We start from the raw sequence: 21,207 nt of genomic DNA on the forward strand, positions 1-21,207 counted from the left end.
ACAAAATATTTTTTTTGGTCAAATAAGGCCAAGTTTCAACACTCATGACAGTTACTGAAACAGCAAATGAATCTCATTAAAAGGCAATTAGGCCACAGACCGTGAGGACAGTGTCCGCGGGGCAGACTTCCCACGGGATGGGGGGGAACTGGAGCTGGGGCGCGCAGTCTGATAACCACTGACCAGTCTGGCTGTGCTCAGTATCGAGGAGCTCGAGAGAGGTTATTCTGTTGAGAAGGCCGTGGCGAGTAGGACTCCTGGCACCAGCGACTGCCATGCAAGGGTAAGAAAATCCCAATTCTAAGGGCCAGTCCCAGGCTCCCGCACAAAATCCTTTGAAGTGGGGTTTGTCTCTGCAGAACTTCGGGGAAATATGTGCAGAAGCAAGGTAGAAGCAAGCATCTCTCTGATTCTAATTTCTAGAAGCGAATTCCCCCAGTATTTGGCAGTCCTGACTTGGCAACGGAAGATCTCTTTCTGGTATATAACCAGATAAGCTTTCTATGTTAAAATAAGAACTGTTTTCTATTTAAAAAATGGGCATTTAATTTTTAAAAAGGAATAGTGTAGTTATTGCTTTCCCTCTGGAAAGTCCTGGCTTCACAAGTAATTGTATCTTAATGAAAGTGCACACAGAAACAAAGGATGAGAGCTGAATTTTTTCTAGACTACTTCTGCTACTTTATTTAAAATCCTCAATCCTTGGGTCAGGGAATTTGCAGCATCAAAATTCAAAAAAGAGTAGGGTTAAGATGTAACCAACAGAGGCTTATAAAACAGATGGAGAATATCATTTATAGCAAGATAAAATCACAGCCATATTTCATATTTTTATTCAACTTTAATATGGTTTCCATTATTGACTTTTAAAACAAAATGATTTCCAGTTTAGAAAACAATGCACTGACCACATAATTCCTTTTTTATTTTATACAGTTATACAAATATTCTAAATACACATTTTGTGTTCAAGATGATGGCAAATAAGATTAACTGTACAGTACATAAGGAAAGAAAATATTTTAAGCATATTTAGAAGCAATAGAAATGTCTATACAAAACAAGCAAAAATGGAATAAAATTTTTTATTTTTAAAGTATTGCAACAGGCCCACAGGTTTGTAACAAAAATGTCTTTGCACAGTTCCTCACAATGCCCCAGGAATAGCTAAAGCAAGACAGCGGTTTTAGAAAATAACGTTTCAAAATGCTACACATGGTACTATTGTTTGCACAGTTTGATCAAAATAACAACTCTACTTTGAGTCAAGCAAAACCTAGAGGAAATATACCTAACAACTTGAAAATCATCTGTATAAAATTCATTGCACATTATTTTACTCAGTTGTTTGAAAAGTAAAAAAGTGTATTTACAAAATATTTCGCAGTCAAAATTATAAAGTGAATGGGTATCTCTAAGTAACACGTCTTGATACAGACAGTTCAAGGAAAACACACGAATGTTTTTTTGTTTTTTTTGTTTTTTTTTTTTAAAGAGGTTTTCAGTGCTCCTTCCACAGGGAAGTAAATATGATCTACTCAAATGGATTTACAAGATGTTACACTTACTGGAGCAAATTCAACACATACATTATAAAAGGATGAAGAATTTGTACATTGTAAGAAGTGAGCTATTCAGAGATCAACAAGGACAATTTTTAATTCAGTTAGCATGAAAGCCTTCATAGTCTTCAGATAATAGACAGTGAACATACTTGACTCGATGAAAGTTGAGAAAGCACCATGCACAACAGTTTAGTGGTAAACACTGAAAAAAATAGCACCTGGAATTTTGTGATATTGACAATTTAAAACTGGTCTAGTAATTGCCGGAGATATGGTGCCTTGGATAATTCTCTATTTACTCGGGAGAGTTTGAAAAGTACTGGGCAGTTGAGAGAAACACACGGGATATGTCGGTCAAAGCACCCTGTACAGTTCTTGCATATCTGAAAGTATAAGAGGAATACATAAAACAAGAGGAAAGTTCCTACGTATATGTGCTTACTGGCAGACAAATGACACTTAATCATTACAGAAAGGTTCATTAATTTTCATCTCTGAAGCTTAGCCTACCCTGACAGATATTACAGGACCCCTTCAACAACATGGGTTTGAACTGCACAGGTCCATTATATGCGGATTGTTTTTTTCTTTCACAGTACACTACTATAATTGTTACAATACTCTTACAAATGTCAAAAAATTCTTACATTTAAAATGAACTAGAGAAAAAAGTTTTTCTCTAACAACACAGTATATAATCCATGTAACATACAAAATGTGAGTTAACTATTTATGTTCTCAGTCAGGCTTCCGGTCAACAGGAGGCTATTAAGTTTTTGGGACATGAAAATTCCTACGTGGATTTTTGACTGGGAGGGGGTAATTACCCCAACCCCTATGTTGTTCAAGGGTCAGTGGGATATTAAGATCATAATAAGCTACCCAATTACCATTAAAATGAGATATAAACACTATTTTTTTCCACATTACTCAGATTTTTTCAGATGTCAATAATAAAAAAGTTATCCATTTTTCTTATTTCAGAAAAGAAAAAAAATGTCAGTTTGGAAAAAAACCAAAAGATAGGAATCAGAGAATAGTAGCCTAGACCAGCAGTTCTCATACCGTGCTGTGTATATGAGCTTAAGAATATACTAACACCCGAGCCCCATCCCACCAATGAAACTCCCCGGTGAAAGAGCCTAAGGATCTGTACTTTTTAGGGCCTGTAAGTGATTCTGATGTTTAATATTTGATCTAAAGGTAATAAGGCAATTTTTACAGAGAAGCATTATAATGTCCTAACACAATGATCGGATTTTAAAGTCTCAAGTCACATATATATTAAAAAGATTGTAAAACATGAAAAATACTAAAAAATTAAAAAGGATATTAGTGTGGACCCAAGGGTCAAGCAAATACAGGCTGGACTTTTTATTTGAATAGTTTATCCAAGTGATTTACAAAATGGATGCCAAATAGCTCTGCCTCGCCTCAAGATGATCTTCTAGGAGGGAAATCAAACACGCTCTAGGTAGTTCTTTGATCTGTATCAAAGAGCTTCTGTTTTAGAGAGGTCTCAGCATTTTTGTTCTCTGCCCCAGTATCTTCCAGTCAATTAAAGGGCATGTCTTCCGGAGCACACTGGTCACTGTATCGAGATGAAGATACTGTCCAAGACAAGTGCTGAGAAACTGTACTTACGCAGGGAGCTCTCTGAAGACTAAGGAGGCTGTTTCGCTAGAAAGCCTTGCACTAAGGAATCTATGCCAGGAGATTCCAATCTATTCCCAAATATAGAACTTCTGTATTGCAGCTCCATGTGCTGTAGCCGTAGTCAGGTGCCAGGCCAAATGGATCAATATTTATGCACTCTGTGCTTATCTGATAAATAAGCTAGGATGGAATTACTTGCCTCTTTAAATTTAACTCAATGTTTAGTGTCAAGATCCATTACTGGTGATTTAAACCCTGAGCACCCTAGCTCAATTCAGCTTTTGTTTAAAACCTGAAACACCACAACCTGGATACTTAACTTTTTAGCTCATAAGGAGGTGGACATTAAAAAAAAAGTCTGCTTTAGCCTTTCTTTTTGCTATCCTTTGAGAAGTTTTGAAAAAATATGAAAGTAAGCCAATCAGATGCTGCAATTTTTTTTTTTTTTTAAAGATTTTATTTACTTATTCCTGAGAGACACACAGAGAGAGGCAGAGACACAGGCAGAGGGAGAAGCAGGCTCCCTGTGGGAAGCCTGATGTGGCACTCGATCTCGGGGCCCCGGGGTCACGCCCTGAGCCGAAGGCAGACGCTCAACCTCGGAGCCACCCAGGTGTCCTCAGATGCTAATTTCATTCATTCATGCTTATTATTAAAAGTGTTTAAGGTGATGAATTTTTCTGTGAGATCTGCTATGGCTGTCTATGATGAATTACTAGCTTTATAGCACTGTACTGATAAAATGTAATATTTCTAACTTTTTTAAATCTATTAAAGCTTTCTTTACAGACAAGATAGGGTCAGTTTTTTTAATATTCTGTAATGCTTGGGAAAAAAGTTGTGTTCTATAATATTGGGTTTCAGAGTTTGATATATAATTATAAGGTTTACCTTACGTTGTTTATATCTTCTATAACTGTACTTTTTTTTTTTTTTTTTTTTTTATTTATGATAGTCATAGAGAGAGAGAGGCAGAGACACAGGCGGAGGGAGAAGCAGGCTCCATGCACCGGGAGCCTGATGTGGGATTCGATTCCGGGTCTCCAGGATCGCGCCCTGGGCCAAAGGCAGGCGCCAAACCGCTGCGCCACCCAGGGATCCCTAACTGTACTTTTTTGATCACCTGATTGTTCTTGGGCTGAGAGGCATATGAAATCTATTACTCATATTCCTATTTCTTATAATGTCTTCTATAATTTCTGCTTTATGAATATTTCTACAGATTATTAGTACACAGGACATACACATTTTAATTCTCTTAAAAAACTTCAAAGTTTAAAATATCTTTTGAAAGATGATGAACCATCCTTATTTATAAACAGCATCCCTTCTTTTAAACTGTATTTTTGGGGCACCTGGATGGCTCAGTTGGTTAAGCATCTGCCTTCGGTTAAGGTCATGCTCCCAAGGTCCTGGGATTGAGCCCCATGTCTGGCTCCCTGCTCAGCAGGTTGCCTGTTTCTCCCTCTCCCTCTGCTGTGCCCCCCACTCCCTCTTTGTTTTCTCACTCCCTCCCAAACAAACAACAAACAAATAATATATATAAAGTCATCCTGATAAAAAGGACAACTGTATTTTATTTTATTTTTTTATTTAATCCTGAGAGACACAGAGAGGCAGAGATACAGGCAGAGAGAGAAGCAGGCTCCATGCAGGGAGCCTGATGTGGGACTTGATCCCAAGACCCTGGGATGACATCCTGAGCCGAAGGCAGATGCTTGACTGCTGAGCCACCCAGGTGCCCCCAAAACTGTATTTAATTTAATTTAATTTAATTCAATTTATTTATTTAAGATTTTATTTATTAATGAGAGACACAGAGAGAGAGAGGCAGAGACACACAGGCAGAGGGAAAGGCAGGCTCCATGCAGGGAGGCTGATGTGGGATCCTAGGACTCCAGAATCAGGCCCTGGGCTGAAGACGGTGCTAAACCGCTGAGCCACCTGGGCTGCCCCAACAACTGTATTTTAATATAAAATAAGACCTAATATTAACAGAGGGTTCTAGTTAAATTGATGGTGCCAACTAGTGCAGTTTATCTTACTGACGGCAGAAGATAGAAGGTCGGGGGAAGAGACCTCAGCCTTTGACTTCAGTGGTGCTCTGGAGGTCCTGCTCACATTTGCGCCTTGTAATAGAAGCCAACAAGAGAACTTTCTATGAGGGTTGGTTGCTATCACCAGGGCAGCAACCTATAAAACAGAAGCTGGGAACACCCAGTGACTTCAGTGATTGCACTGACTGGAACCATGAAACTATTAAAGTGGCTGAAAACTGGTTGGTAAATCACTCCAGTGACATACTGCGGCTCCAACTATGCATTCAGCAGGAAGTTGGTCGTTCATTCAATAGATTTTTACAGACTGCCATCACGGCTGGCCTCTGCTCAAGCACAGCCGTCTCAGCAGCAGAAGAATGGCAGGGCCTCTACCCTCACTGGGCTCATCTACTGTTTAGTGGGGGAAGACAGGCATACACATCCCCACAGCAAAGCAGAAGGGGTTACAGCAGGGACTCACTGCAGGGGGTGCTTCACCTGGTCTAGAGGCTTAAGGTGATCCTCACAGATGATGATTAATGGTGGTAGAGGAAAGCAGTCTGGACAGAAGGAATAGGATTTTTAAAGGCCAGAAGAGGGGAGAAATTAAAGTGTGTACAAGGACCTAAAGGACGTCAGTATGGTATGCATGGAGCGTAGTGTTAACAGGGAGATGGGCGAGCAATCTGACGGAGAGGTTGCAGGCAGGCACCAGAACGGAGATGGACGTATAAAGCATACTAAGGAGTCTGAATTTTATCAGAGAGAGAGAAAGCACCAGACTTGTACTTTTAAAATATCACTCTAGCTAGTGTCAAGAATGGAGACAGGACGCCTGGGTAGCTCAGTGGGTTAAGCCTCTAACTCGATTTCAGCTCAGGTCATGGTCTCAGGGTCGTGAGACTGAGCCCAGGGTTCGGCTCTGCGTTCAGCAGAGTCTGCTTCTCTCTCTCCCCTCTGCCCCTCCTGTTTGCACATGCACACTCTCCTCTCTCAAAGAAATACATTTTTTTTTTTTTTTAAAGATTTTACTTATCTACTGATGAGACACACACACACAGGCAGAGGGAGAAGCAGGCTTCATGCGGGGAGCCTGACGTGGGACTCAATCCTGGGTCTCCAGGATCTTGCCCTGGGCTGAAGGAGGCACTAAACCACGAAGCCACCCAGGCTGCCCCAATTTTTTTTTTTTTTTAAAGAATGGAGACCATGGCAGAGGGTGTGGGTAGGAGGCTGTTGTAGTTTAGGAGCGAGAATGGCGGTTTGGACTAGGATGATAACAGAAGGGAAGAAGGAAAATGAGGGTATTTAAGAACTACTTAGGAGGTGCAAGGGAGAGGGAAAAATCAACTTATTTCAACAAGCTAGACTTCTGTGGTTGCATCAAAATAATCATACATTTATGATTCTACCTTCCTTAATGAGTCTATTTAACGGACTCTGGATGACTGGCTGTCCTCTCTAAAACATAAGAATTTTCTGCCGGTACAAACTATAGCAGTTAGAATGGTGCAGGATAAATAGTCTGTGCTTTATCAACCCTTAATCATCTATGTGATATTCAAATTCTTAAGAGCCTAGTCTCCTAAGACACGGTTTCTTTCCCGTTCACCTTCATGGCAGCTAAGTTTGACTAAGAAGTTGTGGACTGATACTCTATCTTGGTTCAAAGGCTTCTTTACCCTGAGGACAAGGTGCGGAGCCTGGCCTTCACACAAGCCTGGCCTTCACACACGGGTCTGGATCACATTAGGACTGCGAGGAATGATTGTATAAAAGAATTTACGATGCTGCAGCTAGATGGGGCCTCTCGAAGAGCATTCTGATAAAACAGGCCAAAGGACAAGGACAATATTATGAAGTCCAAACTAGAATCCTGATGTCTTTATTATCAGCCTGATTCATTTCCACTAAATCACACTGCCTCTTGATGATTTTGGCTGGTTTTCAAACATTTCAATAACTTTATATATTGCTCTTCTAAAATAAGACAGAACAAAACAAACTCCACTCCAGAATTTTCTCTAGTCTTTTTTTTTTTTCTCTAGTCTTAAAGCTAAAAATGTCACATGAAATATGATGGTATAAGATACAATAATCATTCCTTTAAGAAATATACTACTTTGTTCTTAAAATATGTGCTAGATAATTTTTCTTCAGATTTTCCAACTTATTCCAAGAGACTTCTGTTGCTGCTAGCTTTCCCACATTTGAAAAATCATCCCTGCCTTTTATGTCTGTATTGCAGCCTGGCTGCTCATTAGCAGTGTCACATAGGGCAAATTACTTAACCCCTCTGTGTCAGTTTGCTCATTTGTAAGAGTTCTCTGACGTAGATTAAGACTCAATCATGTTAACTATTTTCTATCTGGACTCTCAGACCTGTGAACATTCCAAGTTTATGAGGAATTCTCTAGGACAACCAGATTTTTGGGAGAATATTAAGTAGATATGATAGAGAAATTGGTACTTCCTTTAAAAAAAATTCTATTATAAAAGAAATTGGATAGAACATTGTAGTTCTAAGTTTTAATAAACACAATACACTATTCCATAAAAACAAAAATAAATTATGAAACAAAACTAAAAGGCAACCTATGACATATCTGATAAAGGGTTAGTATCCAAAATCAAGCCATCTTTAAATAATTTAGTTCAATTATGATATTTTTAATATTTTAAAATTTATTAACTTAGAACCTTTATTCCACTTTCACACCAGTTTCGTATCTCAAACTGTATCTCAAGCACTGACATTTCCCTAAAGAATCAGATTGCTTGGGATTCTTTCAAATAAGGTCATACCTTTACAAGTTGTTCCTGTTTACGTTCCAACTCTCGAATTTCTTGGTTAAGGATGACTGCAACATGCTGAGGTTGGCTCCGACATTTACTACAGATGCCATGCTGGGTTAGGTCATCACACACGGGACAGTGTAAAGTAGTGAAATATTGTGAAATAGTGCCTTTTCGCCCTTCAGGTTCACTTCGAGAGGAGCTGGTGGCTTTCTGGATCTATAAACACAGCAATTCAGAAATAAGTCTCAGGGAGATGGGTTGAGGGATGGGTGAAATGGATGATTAGGATTAAAGACACTTATTATAATGAGCACTGAGTAATGGATAGAATTGTTGAATCACTATATATATATTGTATACCTGAAACTAAAAGAATGCTGTAATGTCAACCATATTGGAATTAAAATGAAAACCTTAAAAAATGTCTGATCCAGCTTCACAGCTGAGTTGCTGTCATGCTAATTACAGGTTTACAAAACCTTTGTAAGGCATTATTTCATTCATCTAACAAATACTGAGTAGCTACTATATGTCAGGTACTGTTCTAGATAATGGGGCTACAGAAATGAACAAAATGCTTCCTTTCACAGAACTTAAGTGTTAATGTCATCAGATATCTATCTATCTATATACATATATCTATATGTATATCTATATATATATATTTGTTTTGGGGAAAAAAATGGTCTGCTACACAGTTTTTTGGTTGAGATATACAGATACATGAGATCATACAGGACACTGGAGATTAGAGAAGACAATAGTAGAAATTCAGGTTGAGAGTGGATTCTGTTTAAGCCTACAAAACTGGGCTGTGGAAACAAGGCAAGTAGAAGGCTAAAAATAACTTGTTAGGCAGTAGGGTGCAAAATTCAAGCAAATGTAAATGTGGAGCATTCCAAATGTAATTAGATATGTGTCACCTAAGCATTCTTCATTTGAAGTTAATCCTGGTCTCAGAGATCTGTCTTCTTTTGACACTGAAATAACATTATCATGTCGTGATTATACCCTTGGTCTTCTCTTGGTATCTTCTAATCACTTTGCATAAAAGTTACTAGGTCAGCTTCTTGCGATTGCCATTGGTTTAACAATCTTCCTGCTGATGAAAAGTAGTCCTAGCTTTCTGGTGCAGAGCCAGGACACGACATGACAGACTTCAGCCAGCACAGCTTCAACCTCAGTTTCTATCTTATTCTATCCTTTGAGGCCACATGTGCTTGTTGAGAAGGTAAAGTAATTTGAAGATCAACTTTTACAAGTTTGCCTGAAATGCTATTAGTCTTTTATAGTCTGAGATAACAGCAAATGACTGAGCAGGTCCAATTCCAAACAGCAGATATAAACTGCTCTTCTCTGAGACTAATGTATCCCAGATTGTGAGCCAGCCACAGATTGCTCCTTCAGGCTTCCAGTGAGCTGCGAGTTACGCCAAACTCCCTTGGCCCAGATTCCAAGTTCCAGGTTTTACTTTAGCAAAATGCTCTTTTAACATTATTTCTTTAGTCTGATTTCTTTAGCACTATGTCTAGATACTACATACTATATACATTTCTTAAATACCCATTTTGAAGGAATTTTTTACCTTCCTTCATTTACTTTTTATTATGAATTATTATGAGTTTATTATGAGTTATTTTTTACTTAACTGTTTACCACTGAAATAGTTGCAGAATTTATTTTAATATCCTGTAATTTGGCCAATGTGACAGAAACTGGGAAGGTGTTTGTAGAAAACTTAAAATTGTTTCTTTTAGGAAATCAGAAGAGTGTGGCACTTTTGCCAGTTTAGGATAACAGAGCATCTGTGTTACTTCTCATAGCACATAAATGAAATCTTTAGTTCTACTGGAAATTGCAAATGAATTCTCTTTACAGTCACAGGACAGGTATACTGTTTAGTAAGCTTACCCTTGGTAATTCATGATACCAGTTGAAGACATCAATACCAATAAGTGAGAAGATTCTTGCCAGGGGTGGCAGGATTTGCTTGGTGATGTAGTAAGTGGCATTCAGTCTCAGAGTCGGGTCCTGCAGCACTTCCACTGGGCGCCTCACTAGCTGGATAAGTGGTACTCCGGGGGTCCCATAAATGATGACGTATGGCACTCGCTCTCCAACTCGAGGCTCAGAGCGCCGATCGTAAGTAAGCATTTTCCTATTTAAATTCACATAAATATTCACTCAAAAACTGTTATAAAGGCATCTTACCAGAAAATTAAGTAAGAAACAATTATGAAACCATGAGAGTACGAGGAGTACCTTGAAGTTAGAGTTACAACTTTTCTGAGGCCTCTATGCACTTGACTTAGCACCAAGCAGATATAAGAACTTCAAATTTACTCTGTAAGTCATTGCTACTTGAAAAACAGTAAGAGTTGCCAGATATCAACTAGCTTAAAATGTTTTCTATCTCCTAAGAGGAAGAACTATCATAAATAGTTCTTAAATTTTAAGAACTTTAACTATCATAAATTTTAGCTGGTTAGATGATCTGATTTTAGAATGATATCATCTAAGTGCTTTGGTAGATCCACATTAAAGACTAACTGGTGATTTTGATGTGGATAAACAATTCAAGCTCTGTACCAGATTATGATTCCACCAAATATAGTTTCTCAAGGGAAGCCCAGAAGAGGAGTTCCTTTTTCTTCTTCGGAGTTTAAAAAGTATGGGAGAGCTTTTATTTATCTTTAGTGAGGCTTCTTCTGGACAGGTGAAGAAACTATGAACTAGCTGTCTTTATCTATTCCAAACCATTCAGAATCCCAGGACTACACTTGGTAGGTACTGAGAGTGGTGCTGTTGTGTGCATCATTACCTTGTAAGTTCAAGGGCTGGCACACAAGCTCCAGGTTTATAAGAGGAACTTCCTCTGTATTCCTTGGCAAAGATAAAATCTTGGATGCTGGCTTTTCCTTCCAGAAGTTTCATACATTGTCGCTGAACATACTGTTTAATTAAACTTATATCTCTTGTTTCAAATAGCAGCTTTAGAGAACGCTCAAGTATCTTAAAAAAAAAAAAAAGGATATGCTCATAAAAATATCCCCTAGTACATTTCATCATTGTTATATTTTCAATTATGTAACTACTGGGCAATTTGCCCATCTACCTAAACAATTGGCTATTTATAGTAACTGGATAATAAAAATTAAAGAATTTTGGAGATCTTATATAGTTTGCTATTTCTAAAAATAGAATATCATGTAGTTTGAGGAACATATCAAAATAACGTGCAAATAAAACATTTGCTAGGTAAAGTGTAACATGAAACACTTAAGCACAAGAAGCCAGACATAATTACGTGTTTTTTGTTTTTTTTTTTTTGGCCTGTTATAGACTCAGGTGGACAGACAAAAGTTTAAGTGTCATATCACCAAGCAGTGAAATCAAAATCAGCCTTTTGCTTTTTCATAGTGTCAATAAGTATATATTAGCTGCAATAGAATTTTCTTTTCTTTTTTTAAGAAGATTTTATTTATTTATTCATGAAAGACACAGACACAGGCAGAGGGAGAAGCAGGCTCCATGCAGGGAGCCTGATGTGGGACTCAATCCCGGGTTTCCAGGATCACACCCTGAATTGAAGGCGGCGCTAAACCGCTGAGCCACCAGGGCTGCCCTGTGATGGAATTTTCTATGCTAGAAATGTTTCTACTAGTAAATGACCGACATGCAGTAGATATATGTAGTGGATTGAATTAAATTAGTTCTAAGTGAAAGTTCTATATCTTATGAATACTGAAACCAATACATATTTACTCACTTAGTTTTGCTAATTTGGCTTAAGTATGATTCCACCCTCGGAGAAAGAATGCATTGGATGATATCTCTTCCAGAAACTAGTATTAAATAATATTTCAAATTCACATAACATTATATATATATATAGCATAATATACTGACACTGACAACAATCTATTGTGCTTTTTATACCCTTATAGAACTCAGTGTGTAGAGTACTGTTCCATTTATACTACTTATTTTTGGTTTATTATAGAAGGAATCTGGGCCTGAATAGAGAAAAAGTATAAAATATGGTTAAAATTACTGTGGTTGAGAAATTTAGGTAATTTATGGTACTACTGTTCAGAAATCCTTCTAACTAGTATTTAATCATTCAAGTAAATAAAATTTCAGTTTATCTAGAATGGATTACTTATAAAATTATTCTGTCCCTAGATTCTTTATCCTGCTCCCTAGGTTTTGAGTGTTGTTATATGATAACATATTATCATCTCCAGGTGATAGATCAGAAATTCTTATCAAGTTCATGTGTTATTTTTTAGTAATTGTGATAAAAAGTAAGGCATGGGAAGAAGTCAGAAACTAAGGACTAAAATCAAGTAAGTTCTTTTCATTAGTAATGAAATTTTCACAAATCACATATAGTTCCTCCACTGATAGTTATACATAGTCACTGAGGCTGCGCGGGGGGGGGGGGGGGGGGGGGGGGGGGGGGGGCACCGTGATGTGTGCTTAAGGATTTTCACCAGATTCCTTAGCTACTTATTTCTTAAAGATGAAAACAAGATAAATAAAATTTACCTTAGAAACAGCAGGGCAGGAATCTCTTCTGACTGTTTCTATTCCTTTTGCATCAAATACCGGGTCCTTTTGATCCAGTGTTTCATACATGTAACCCACATACCTCTTTTTTGTTTGTAAGACACAGGGCAAATATACCTGCAATGGGTTAACAAAATGCCTCTCAATAACCATTTTCCCCTACCATGGATATCTTATTTTTATGTCTTTTTCTCTCTTTAACCAAATATTAATTACACACAAAATGAGCTGTCTTTACTTTCTAACCACTCAACTCCTTTGTATGCACTACCAAATTTTGTCCCTGCTGTAGCTGGCACTGTTCTCTCAAAAGCCATCAATCGTATCTATTTAAACAATTGAATTACTTCAACACCTACATATTTAAAAGTTTTAAGTACAAAATTAAAGTTATAAGAGAATATACGATGAAAAGCCCTGGTCCTCCTACCTCTACTTTCCTGCCCTGGAGGCATCCTCTATTCTTGATTTCCTGTGTACCCTTCCAGAGAAACTTATACACATAATGGCAGCTTACATTATATGTCATTCTGTACTTTGCTTATTTAACTTAATAATAATGTATATTGGTGAGCATCCCATCCTAGTACAGAAAGCTAAGTTTATTTTGTAGATACACAGTAGTCAATTATGGGAGGGTATCGAAATTTATTTAACTAGTTACCTACTACTGTGAGTCATTTAGGATGTTTCCAATCTTTTGGTATTATAAATAGTGTTCCAGTGAACAACGCTGCATGGATTAATCTACTGGGTAAGTTTCTAGATTAATCGTTGTGTGCCCTCCATCCTCTTAATGCTACCAATCGGTCCTTTCCTCTGTCCCCAAGCTTTATCAATAATTGCACTAAATGTAAAGAGTCTAAACATCCCAATTAAAAGGCAGAAGTGATCAGATTGGATCTGATCAAAAGGTGAGACACAGCAATAAACTACTAAAAGTACACTTTAAATGTAAGGACATAGAAAGGTTAGAAATAAAAATGGAAGAAGATACACATGCTAATACTAATCAAAGCAAAGCTAGAGTGGTTATATTAATACCAAAAAAGCAGATTTCAAGAAAAATATCAAAAATATGAGTATCAATTTATCAAGAAGATAATCCTGAATGTGTACATACTTAATAAGAAAACTTCAAAATGTATGAAATAAAAATTGGCAGGATAACAAGGAAGAAACATGGAAATCCATGATTATACACTTAGAGACTTTAGCAACTCTTAGAAATTGACAAAAAATCATTAAGAAGGCTTCAATACCACCACTACTAACCTAAGTAACAGTTATAGGACATTTCAATAAGCAGAATATAGATAGCTTTTAAGGTCACCGGGGAATATTCACTAAGATAGGCCATAGGCTGGACCAAAGGACAAATTTCAATAAACTTAAAAGCATTAAAATCATACAGAGTGTGTTTTTTGACCACAATGGAATTAAATTAGAAATAGTAACAAAAATATTTCTAGAATATCCTTAAATGTTTGGAACTTAATACAATTCTAAATGACATGTAAGTCTTTATCACTGAAACAAATGAATAATGAAAATACAAGATACCAAAATTCGAAGCTAAAGTAGTATTTAGAAGGAAAGGTGTATCTTAAAATACTTACATTAAAAAATATTTAATATCAACGATTCAAACTTCTAAATTAAGAAGATAGGAAAAGAAAAGCACACTAAACGCAAAGTAAGTAAAAGGAAAGAAATAGTAAGGAATGGAAATTAATGAAATGGTTCTTCAAAAAAGTTCAGTAAATGGATAAACCTCTATCTAGATTGATCATCTGATTAAGGAAAAAAGAAAAAACAAATTATCAATATTAAAACTGAAAGGAGGGATGCCACTAAAGATCTTATAGATCTCAAAATCACAGTAAGCATATATAAATAATTCATGCCACTAAATCTGATAACCTAGGAGAAATGGACAAATTCCTTTGAACAACTGCAAGTTATCAAAACTGGCCTAAGAAAATCTGAATATTTCAATATATATTAAAGATGTTTAATTTGTCATTAAAAATTTATGCCCTCCACTCCCAATAAAATGTCAGGACCAAAGAGCTTCACTGGTAAATTCCATCAACCATTTAAGAAAGAAATAATTGTATTAACCTTACATACATGGAAACATTTCCAACTCATTTTATGAAACTAGTTTTTTTTTTTTTTTTTTTTGGTCCCAAAGCCAGCAAGAAAAAAACTACAGACCAATATTCATGAACATATAAATCATAATCCTTAACTGTTTATTTTTTAAAGAAATGTTTATTTTCTTTAAGAAGTTTTGCAGTTTTTGCTTTTATGTTAAGGTCTATGATCTGTATATCAGGTACATTTTCATGTCTGGTGTTATTTTCTAAGAATGTCATGCTCTTCACTTTGCCAGATGGGTTGAGTGTCCAAGGCACGTTGTCTATACTTCTAGGACAGCACTCTGTTTTCTAGCCGTTCTCCCCGTCTCTGCACCAATTAGAATGCTCACTCTTCAAGGCAGATCCATATCCAGTCCTCCAAACACAATTCTTGCTTCAAAGTAGGTATTTTTACCCTTTTCACACCTGTTCTCTTAAATTAACCACTTTAAACTCCTACTCATCCTTCTTTCTCAATCCCTTGAGTTGTCCTTTATTTTCCCTAGTTCAGGCTATACAGGTTGCATCCTATCTTGAGATTCTCCTCTTCCCAATCCATCCTGTATACCACTGTGGGGCCAGTCCTCCCCACACAGCTTTGATCATGTCATGCTCTTGTTTGATAAACTTTTCTTAATCAAGTTTAAATACTTTAGCTTGGTATTCAAGACACTCTCCCTGTACTCTATGTTCCCATATTATACTTTTCCAACTCCATATTCTCCTATATACCATTTTCTTCTATGCAGAATGACTGCAGCCCCATTGCTGCCTACTGAAATTCTAACTATTTTCTGAGGCACAGTGAGCAATATTGCACAGGAGCAATATTACCTCCTACGTAGTTTCCCCATCCAGCCCAGGAGGACTTTTATTTGTGCTCTTGCAGTGTTTAGGGAGACTGCTCTCATGAGACTTCTGTAAGTTAAAAATAAAAGAGTCTAATCTTTCCTTTTAGGTTACTGGCTCTTAGAGAGTGGGATTGGGTCTTATGCTTCTTTGCATGGCACACCTCTCCTAGCATAATATCTTTTATATAGAAAGAACTAAATACATATTTGATATCTAAAGTAAAAGTGAAAAATCTAAGGTCCTTATGGCAAACTGTATTGTCCAAAGAAATAATATCTGCCATCCTACATGGTCTTAACAAGTGTGACTCTGACATTCTTCCCGTTAAGAGATGGGAGTCTATGTTCTCTCTGAAATCTAGACAGGCTATGTGACTTTGGGACAAGGTCATAAAAAGCAAAACAGCTTTTGTCTGTTTTTCTTTGGGATGCTCATTCCTGGAACTCAGTCCCATAATGCTATGAGGAAGAACACATGTCCCAGGGAAAGACCAGTCAGTGTAGGCGTCCCAGCTGACAGCCTTAGATGATGTGCCAAAGAGGAGTCAGCATCAACCCCTAGACATTAGAGTGAGCAAAGCTTTGGGTGATTTCAGCCATTAGCTGTTGGCTGGATCACCTTCATTCAACCTTTAAGTTTTCCTAGCTAAGGACCTAGGCATTGTGGAGCAACACCAGCTATGCAGTACCCTTTCTGAATTCCTGACCCATAAAATCTGTAAGCATAATAAAAAGGGTAACTGTTTTACACCATTAAGTTTGGGTGTGGTCTGTTACACAGTAATAGTCAACTGGAACAACCTTTTTCTTTAAAGACATTACTAAAAAATTTTTGAGAAAATTGCACAAGACTAAGGGAAAATAATTTAACACCTTGTAGACCCATATACTGTTATTGATTCTAAAAATGTATTGTGCAAGTCCAAAATCTCTAGAAGGTATGTGAATTTTATGTGCTTACTAGCATTAATTACATTTCTCTTACCTTTTCAAACTTCAATTTCACTGGTTTAGGATTGGTAGCAGTTACAGCTTCAGCAATTTCCTGACCAATCTTAAAAGACTGCTCCTTAGTGGCTCCTTTCAGTAGCACAAACATACTAAGAGGATTAAAAACAAGGAAGTCATTGTAACAAAAAATTTCATCAAGAGTAACTTTTCTGGCTAACAGTCTAATACCAAAGAACTTTACCCCCCTTACTCTTCCTTATTAAGTTGCTTTCTAGTTGTACTACACTTTCCTTGTATATCTTATTACAGATCTTTAACACATCTAACATTTCTAGTTTGGCTACCTCAGATCAGTTCAGCTATCAGAGCTGCCAAAAACGTCTTGGAGTGATTCCTAGACAATAATGGCTTCATAGAACATAAAATTACATCAGTCATAAAATAAGAGAGAATGTGATTATAAAGATTACTTGTGATATGGGAGGAAATTTCCTTCTAGAACCACCCAGCTTAAAAAAGACACACATATATTTTGTAATATATGTTCACTGAAGAAATGCTAGAAAAAAACATAAAGAGTAATAACCACCTAATCTTATCATTCAGAAAAAAGGTACTACAAACCTTTCTGGGTATACCTGTAAATCTCTTCTCATTTGGGATCACAGATCATTATTGTTGGATAATTTTCTCCTTTCATTTAATTGTACATCTTAACACATTCCCATGTCACTTAGTTCTTTTACATTATTTTAACAGTTGTACTATATTTCAATGTATGGGTAGATTATAATTTAACTAAACTTCCATCATTGAAATTTGGTTAAATTCTTTTGCTAATATTTCATATATGATAATTTGGCATACCTCTCCTAGCATAATATCTTTTATATAGAAAGAACTTACATTGTATGCTTAGAACAAATTTCTATCAGTGAAATTTCTGGGTAAATGGTATACACTAAAAATATTTTTTGAAAGATATGGTCAATCTGGTTTTTGGAAACATTATTTCTAATGTACAATTCCAACGGCAGTATATGCAGGTCAAGAATGAAGGATTTCTAATATAAATAAAAACCTGCAATACAAAAAATAAAACAAAAAACAATAAAAACCCCAATAAAAAAAAAATACCAGGACACCTGGTTAGCTCAGTGGTTGAATGTCTGCCTTTGGCTCAGGATGTGATCCCGGCGGCCGGGGTCCTTGGATTGAGTCCCACATCAGGCTCCCTGCAGGGAACCTGCTTTTCTCCCTCTAGGTCTCTGACTCACTCTCTCTGTGTCTCTCATCAATCAATCAATCAATCAATCAATCAATCATACCCCCCCCCCCCAAAAAAAGCAACAACAAAAAACACCACAAAACCAAAAAACTAAAAGCACTGGGTATTTTTCTCTAACATAATCTAGTTAACTTTAAAATAGCACAATCTGTGACTAACAGAAATAATGGTCAATAAATATATTTTAAAAAGGGAGATTATAAAGTTGATCTTCACATATAATTTTTTTGTAAATTTTATTTATTTGGAGAGAGAGAGAGAGAGAGAGAAAGGGAGGGAGGGAGGGAGGAAGGGCAGAGAGGGAAAGAAAAATCTCAGGCAGACTCCACACTGAGCTGAAATCAAGAGTCAGATGTTTAACTGATTGAGCCACCCAGGCGCCCCTTCACTTATAATTTTAATGGAAAGATATTAAATAGTAGAAATGAAAAATATTTTGAAACATGACCTTAAGATTCTTATTCCTAGTCTTGGGGCCACATAAACCAATCTCATATTTCTTAAATGTTTTTATATTGGACTTTAAATCTCATTTGGATGGTTTCTTTGGAAAAGCTCTTGCTTTGCCAATACTGGAGATAGTATTTAGAGTATGATATGAAAAGCTTAAGAAAAATGAATATTTATTCAGTATTAAGATCTTTAAAATAAAATAAAATTTAGATTAAGATCTAAATTTTAGTATACTCTGAAACACTTGAAGCTTTCTATAATATTTTTTTGTTAGGCCCATCTGATTTAATCAATAAAGCTTTATTTTTAAAATAGATTTTAAAATCTCCTTTTGAAAGATTTTCAAAAATCAACTTTGCTGAGATATAATTTGCATATAATAAAACGAATACATCTTAAGTGTACAGTTCCATGCTGACAAATGCACAGAATTGTTATGGGCTGCATTGGGTCCCCCTAAAATTCATATGCTGAAGCCCTAACCCCAGTACCTCAGAATCCAAGTATACTTGGAGATAGGACCTTTAAAGAGGTGATTAAGTTAAAAGGAGGCCCTAACTTAGGTGGTTAGGATGAGCCTACTGTTACTGGTGTTGTAAATAGGGAATACCTGAATATACAAGAACACCAGGCATGCTCATGAACAAAGGAAAGGTCATGTGAAGACACAGAAAGAAGGTGACCACCTGCAAGCTAAACAGAGAGGCTTCAAGAGAAACCTTTTCCCAATACTTTTCCCAAGTATTTCCCAACACTTGATCTTGAAGTTCAAGCCTCTAGAACTATGAGAAAGTAAATTTCTGTTGTTTAAGCCACTAAATCTATGATAGCCTTAAAACACTAAGGAAATTTTCATCACCCCCCAAAATTCCCCTGTACTCTTTTGTAATAATTCTCCACTCCTGGCCATAGGCAACAGAAGACCTGCTTTTCATTACTATAGATTAGGTGTTTTTTCCCCCCCTCTAAGAATTTCATATTAATGGAACCATACCGTGTGTACTCTCTTATGTCTGGCTTCTTTCAGCATATTTTTGAGATTTACCTATGTTGCTGAAGTAACAGTAACTGATTCCTTTTTTATTGCCGAGTAGTATTCCATTGTATAGATATGCCATGTTTGTTTATTCATTCACCCTTTGGTGGAAATTTGTATTGTTTGTGGTTTTGGACTATTATAAATAAAGCTGCAATAAACATTTGTATCAAGTCTTTGTGTGGACCTAAATTTAAATTTCATTTAGGTAACTATCCAGGAGTAGAATTGTTAAGTCATATGCTAAGGGTATGTTTGATTTGAGGTATAATTACCAAACTTCTGTTTTTTAAAAGATCACTATGCTTAAAATGGTCAGGCACAGTGATGATGAAGACCCTTTGAAATTAAAGTTCCTATGTACACATTTTTATTTCTAGGACAGGAGAAACTAAGCTGTGGTAATAGAAATCAGGTAAGTGGTTGCCTGGTGGTAGGGAATTAAAGTGAGGGACTGTGAAAGGGTAGATGGAACTTTCTACATTGATAAAAATATTCTGCACCCTAACTGAGGTGGTGACTGGTCAAATAGATCTATACATGTGTATAATGAACTATGTATACACTGTGCATTTTCTTTTTAAAAATAGTGTACTTTTTTGTTAAAAATTATACTTCGATGGAGTTGAGAGCTTAAAAATTATTATTATAGGGTATATATATATATGAGATTTTACCCAGTAGTTAGTGGGTTTCAGTCCATCTATGTTGTTTTGGCCAGTTTTATTTTAGCTAAGCTTCAAGACAGGTGGCCAAGACTAAGGGAAGGTCACTTAACAGAATGGAGGTGATTTGCCTACAAAAAGAGAAAAATGTTTTAATCTAGTTAAATTAACATTTATCTTTGTGTTGGGAGATTCAAGTATACATATAGAACAGTGACTGTCACACGGTAGGGGGTGAATGGGGCTATTAGAATAACTTAGGAGGCCTTTCTCCATTATACTCAGATGAATTTCCCAAGAGATTCTTTTTTAAAAATATTTTAAAAATTTGAGTATAGTTGACCCAAGAGATTCTAGAGAACTCTAGATGATGGGAGTAGATCATATCCTACTAGGGTGCAATAAATATGATTGCGAAGCACTATTCTATAAAATAATTGTTTGAACCACTAGTTAATAATACTGTAATAACTTTTTAAGTGACAACTGGTAGCTACACTTAACTGCTTTAGAAAGAGAAACACTCTTCGAACACTAATTTTGACGTTTTTGTAACTGATTTCCCTTAGCTAGACCTCAAGATTCATAAAATTAGCAGTCTTGAAATTGGAGGGAGGCAATGGTCATTCACCATCATCTATCAGATTTCCTTCATTCTGATCAGAGAGGCTAAGTGATTTGTTAATGACCATACAATCAGGAGTACAGCTAGAAAAAAGAATTCAGATCGCCTCTCAGTTAAGAACTTATTCACTTTACTAAGCATTATTATTCCTGAAGCAGTGTTTCTCAAACTTTTATTGTCTTCTCAAAGGAAAAGTTAAAAGTAATTTAATAGAGAAAATAATTACTAAGGATTAAAAAATATTGTTGGATGGGGTTGAACTTTGTGGGGCCCAAACACATTGTACTATTTAAGTTTTGCTTCCTAGGAACCAATTTGTACCCTGTTAGGGTGATACCGTTCCTATTGATAATGCAAGTTCTAGAGTGACTTGCCATCATACAGTATATTTCAATAAACATTTGTTGAATGAATCAGATAGTGAATGGACAGCAAAAGCTCGAATACTGTGAACACATTTCTTTGATTAGAATCAAAATACCTGTGGATTCTGACAATGAGTAAGTACCAGCTAGGAATAAAAAAAGCACTAAGTATTGATTTATGGCATCACTGCTGACTAG

At 36.4% G+C, this 21,207-nt stretch overlaps 1 protein-coding gene across 5 annotated transcripts in view; it reads right to left on the reverse strand.

The window, feature by feature from the left end:
- Nucleotides 1–817: 817 nt before the first annotated feature.
- Nucleotides 818–21,207, reverse strand: part of REV3L (REV3 like, DNA directed polymerase zeta catalytic subunit) — a 179,356-nt gene continuing 158,966 nt past the window's right edge. For all 5 annotated transcript variants that reach the window (XM_026005812.2, XM_026005811.2, XM_072739059.1 and 2 more), the window contains 6 exons: nt 16,612–16,726; nt 12,611–12,748; nt 10,881–11,071; nt 9,971–10,217; nt 8,066–8,275; nt 818–1,948 (listed from right to left, as the gene is read on the reverse strand). In XM_026005812.2, the coding sequence (XP_025861597.1) occupies nt 1,808–1,948; nt 8,066–8,275; nt 9,971–10,217; nt 10,881–11,071; nt 12,611–12,748; nt 16,612–16,726 (1,042 nt within the window). In that variant the 3' untranslated portion in view covers nt 818–1,807. The remainder of the gene's footprint in view (nt 1,949–8,065; nt 8,276–9,970; nt 10,218–10,880; nt 11,072–12,610; nt 12,749–16,611; nt 16,727–21,207) is intronic.

Source organism: Vulpes vulpes, chromosome 1 (genome assembly GCF_048418805.1).
Source record: "Vulpes vulpes isolate BD-2025 chromosome 1, VulVul3, whole genome shotgun sequence".
Taxonomy (NCBI): Eukaryota; Metazoa; Chordata; class Mammalia; order Carnivora; family Canidae; genus Vulpes; species Vulpes vulpes.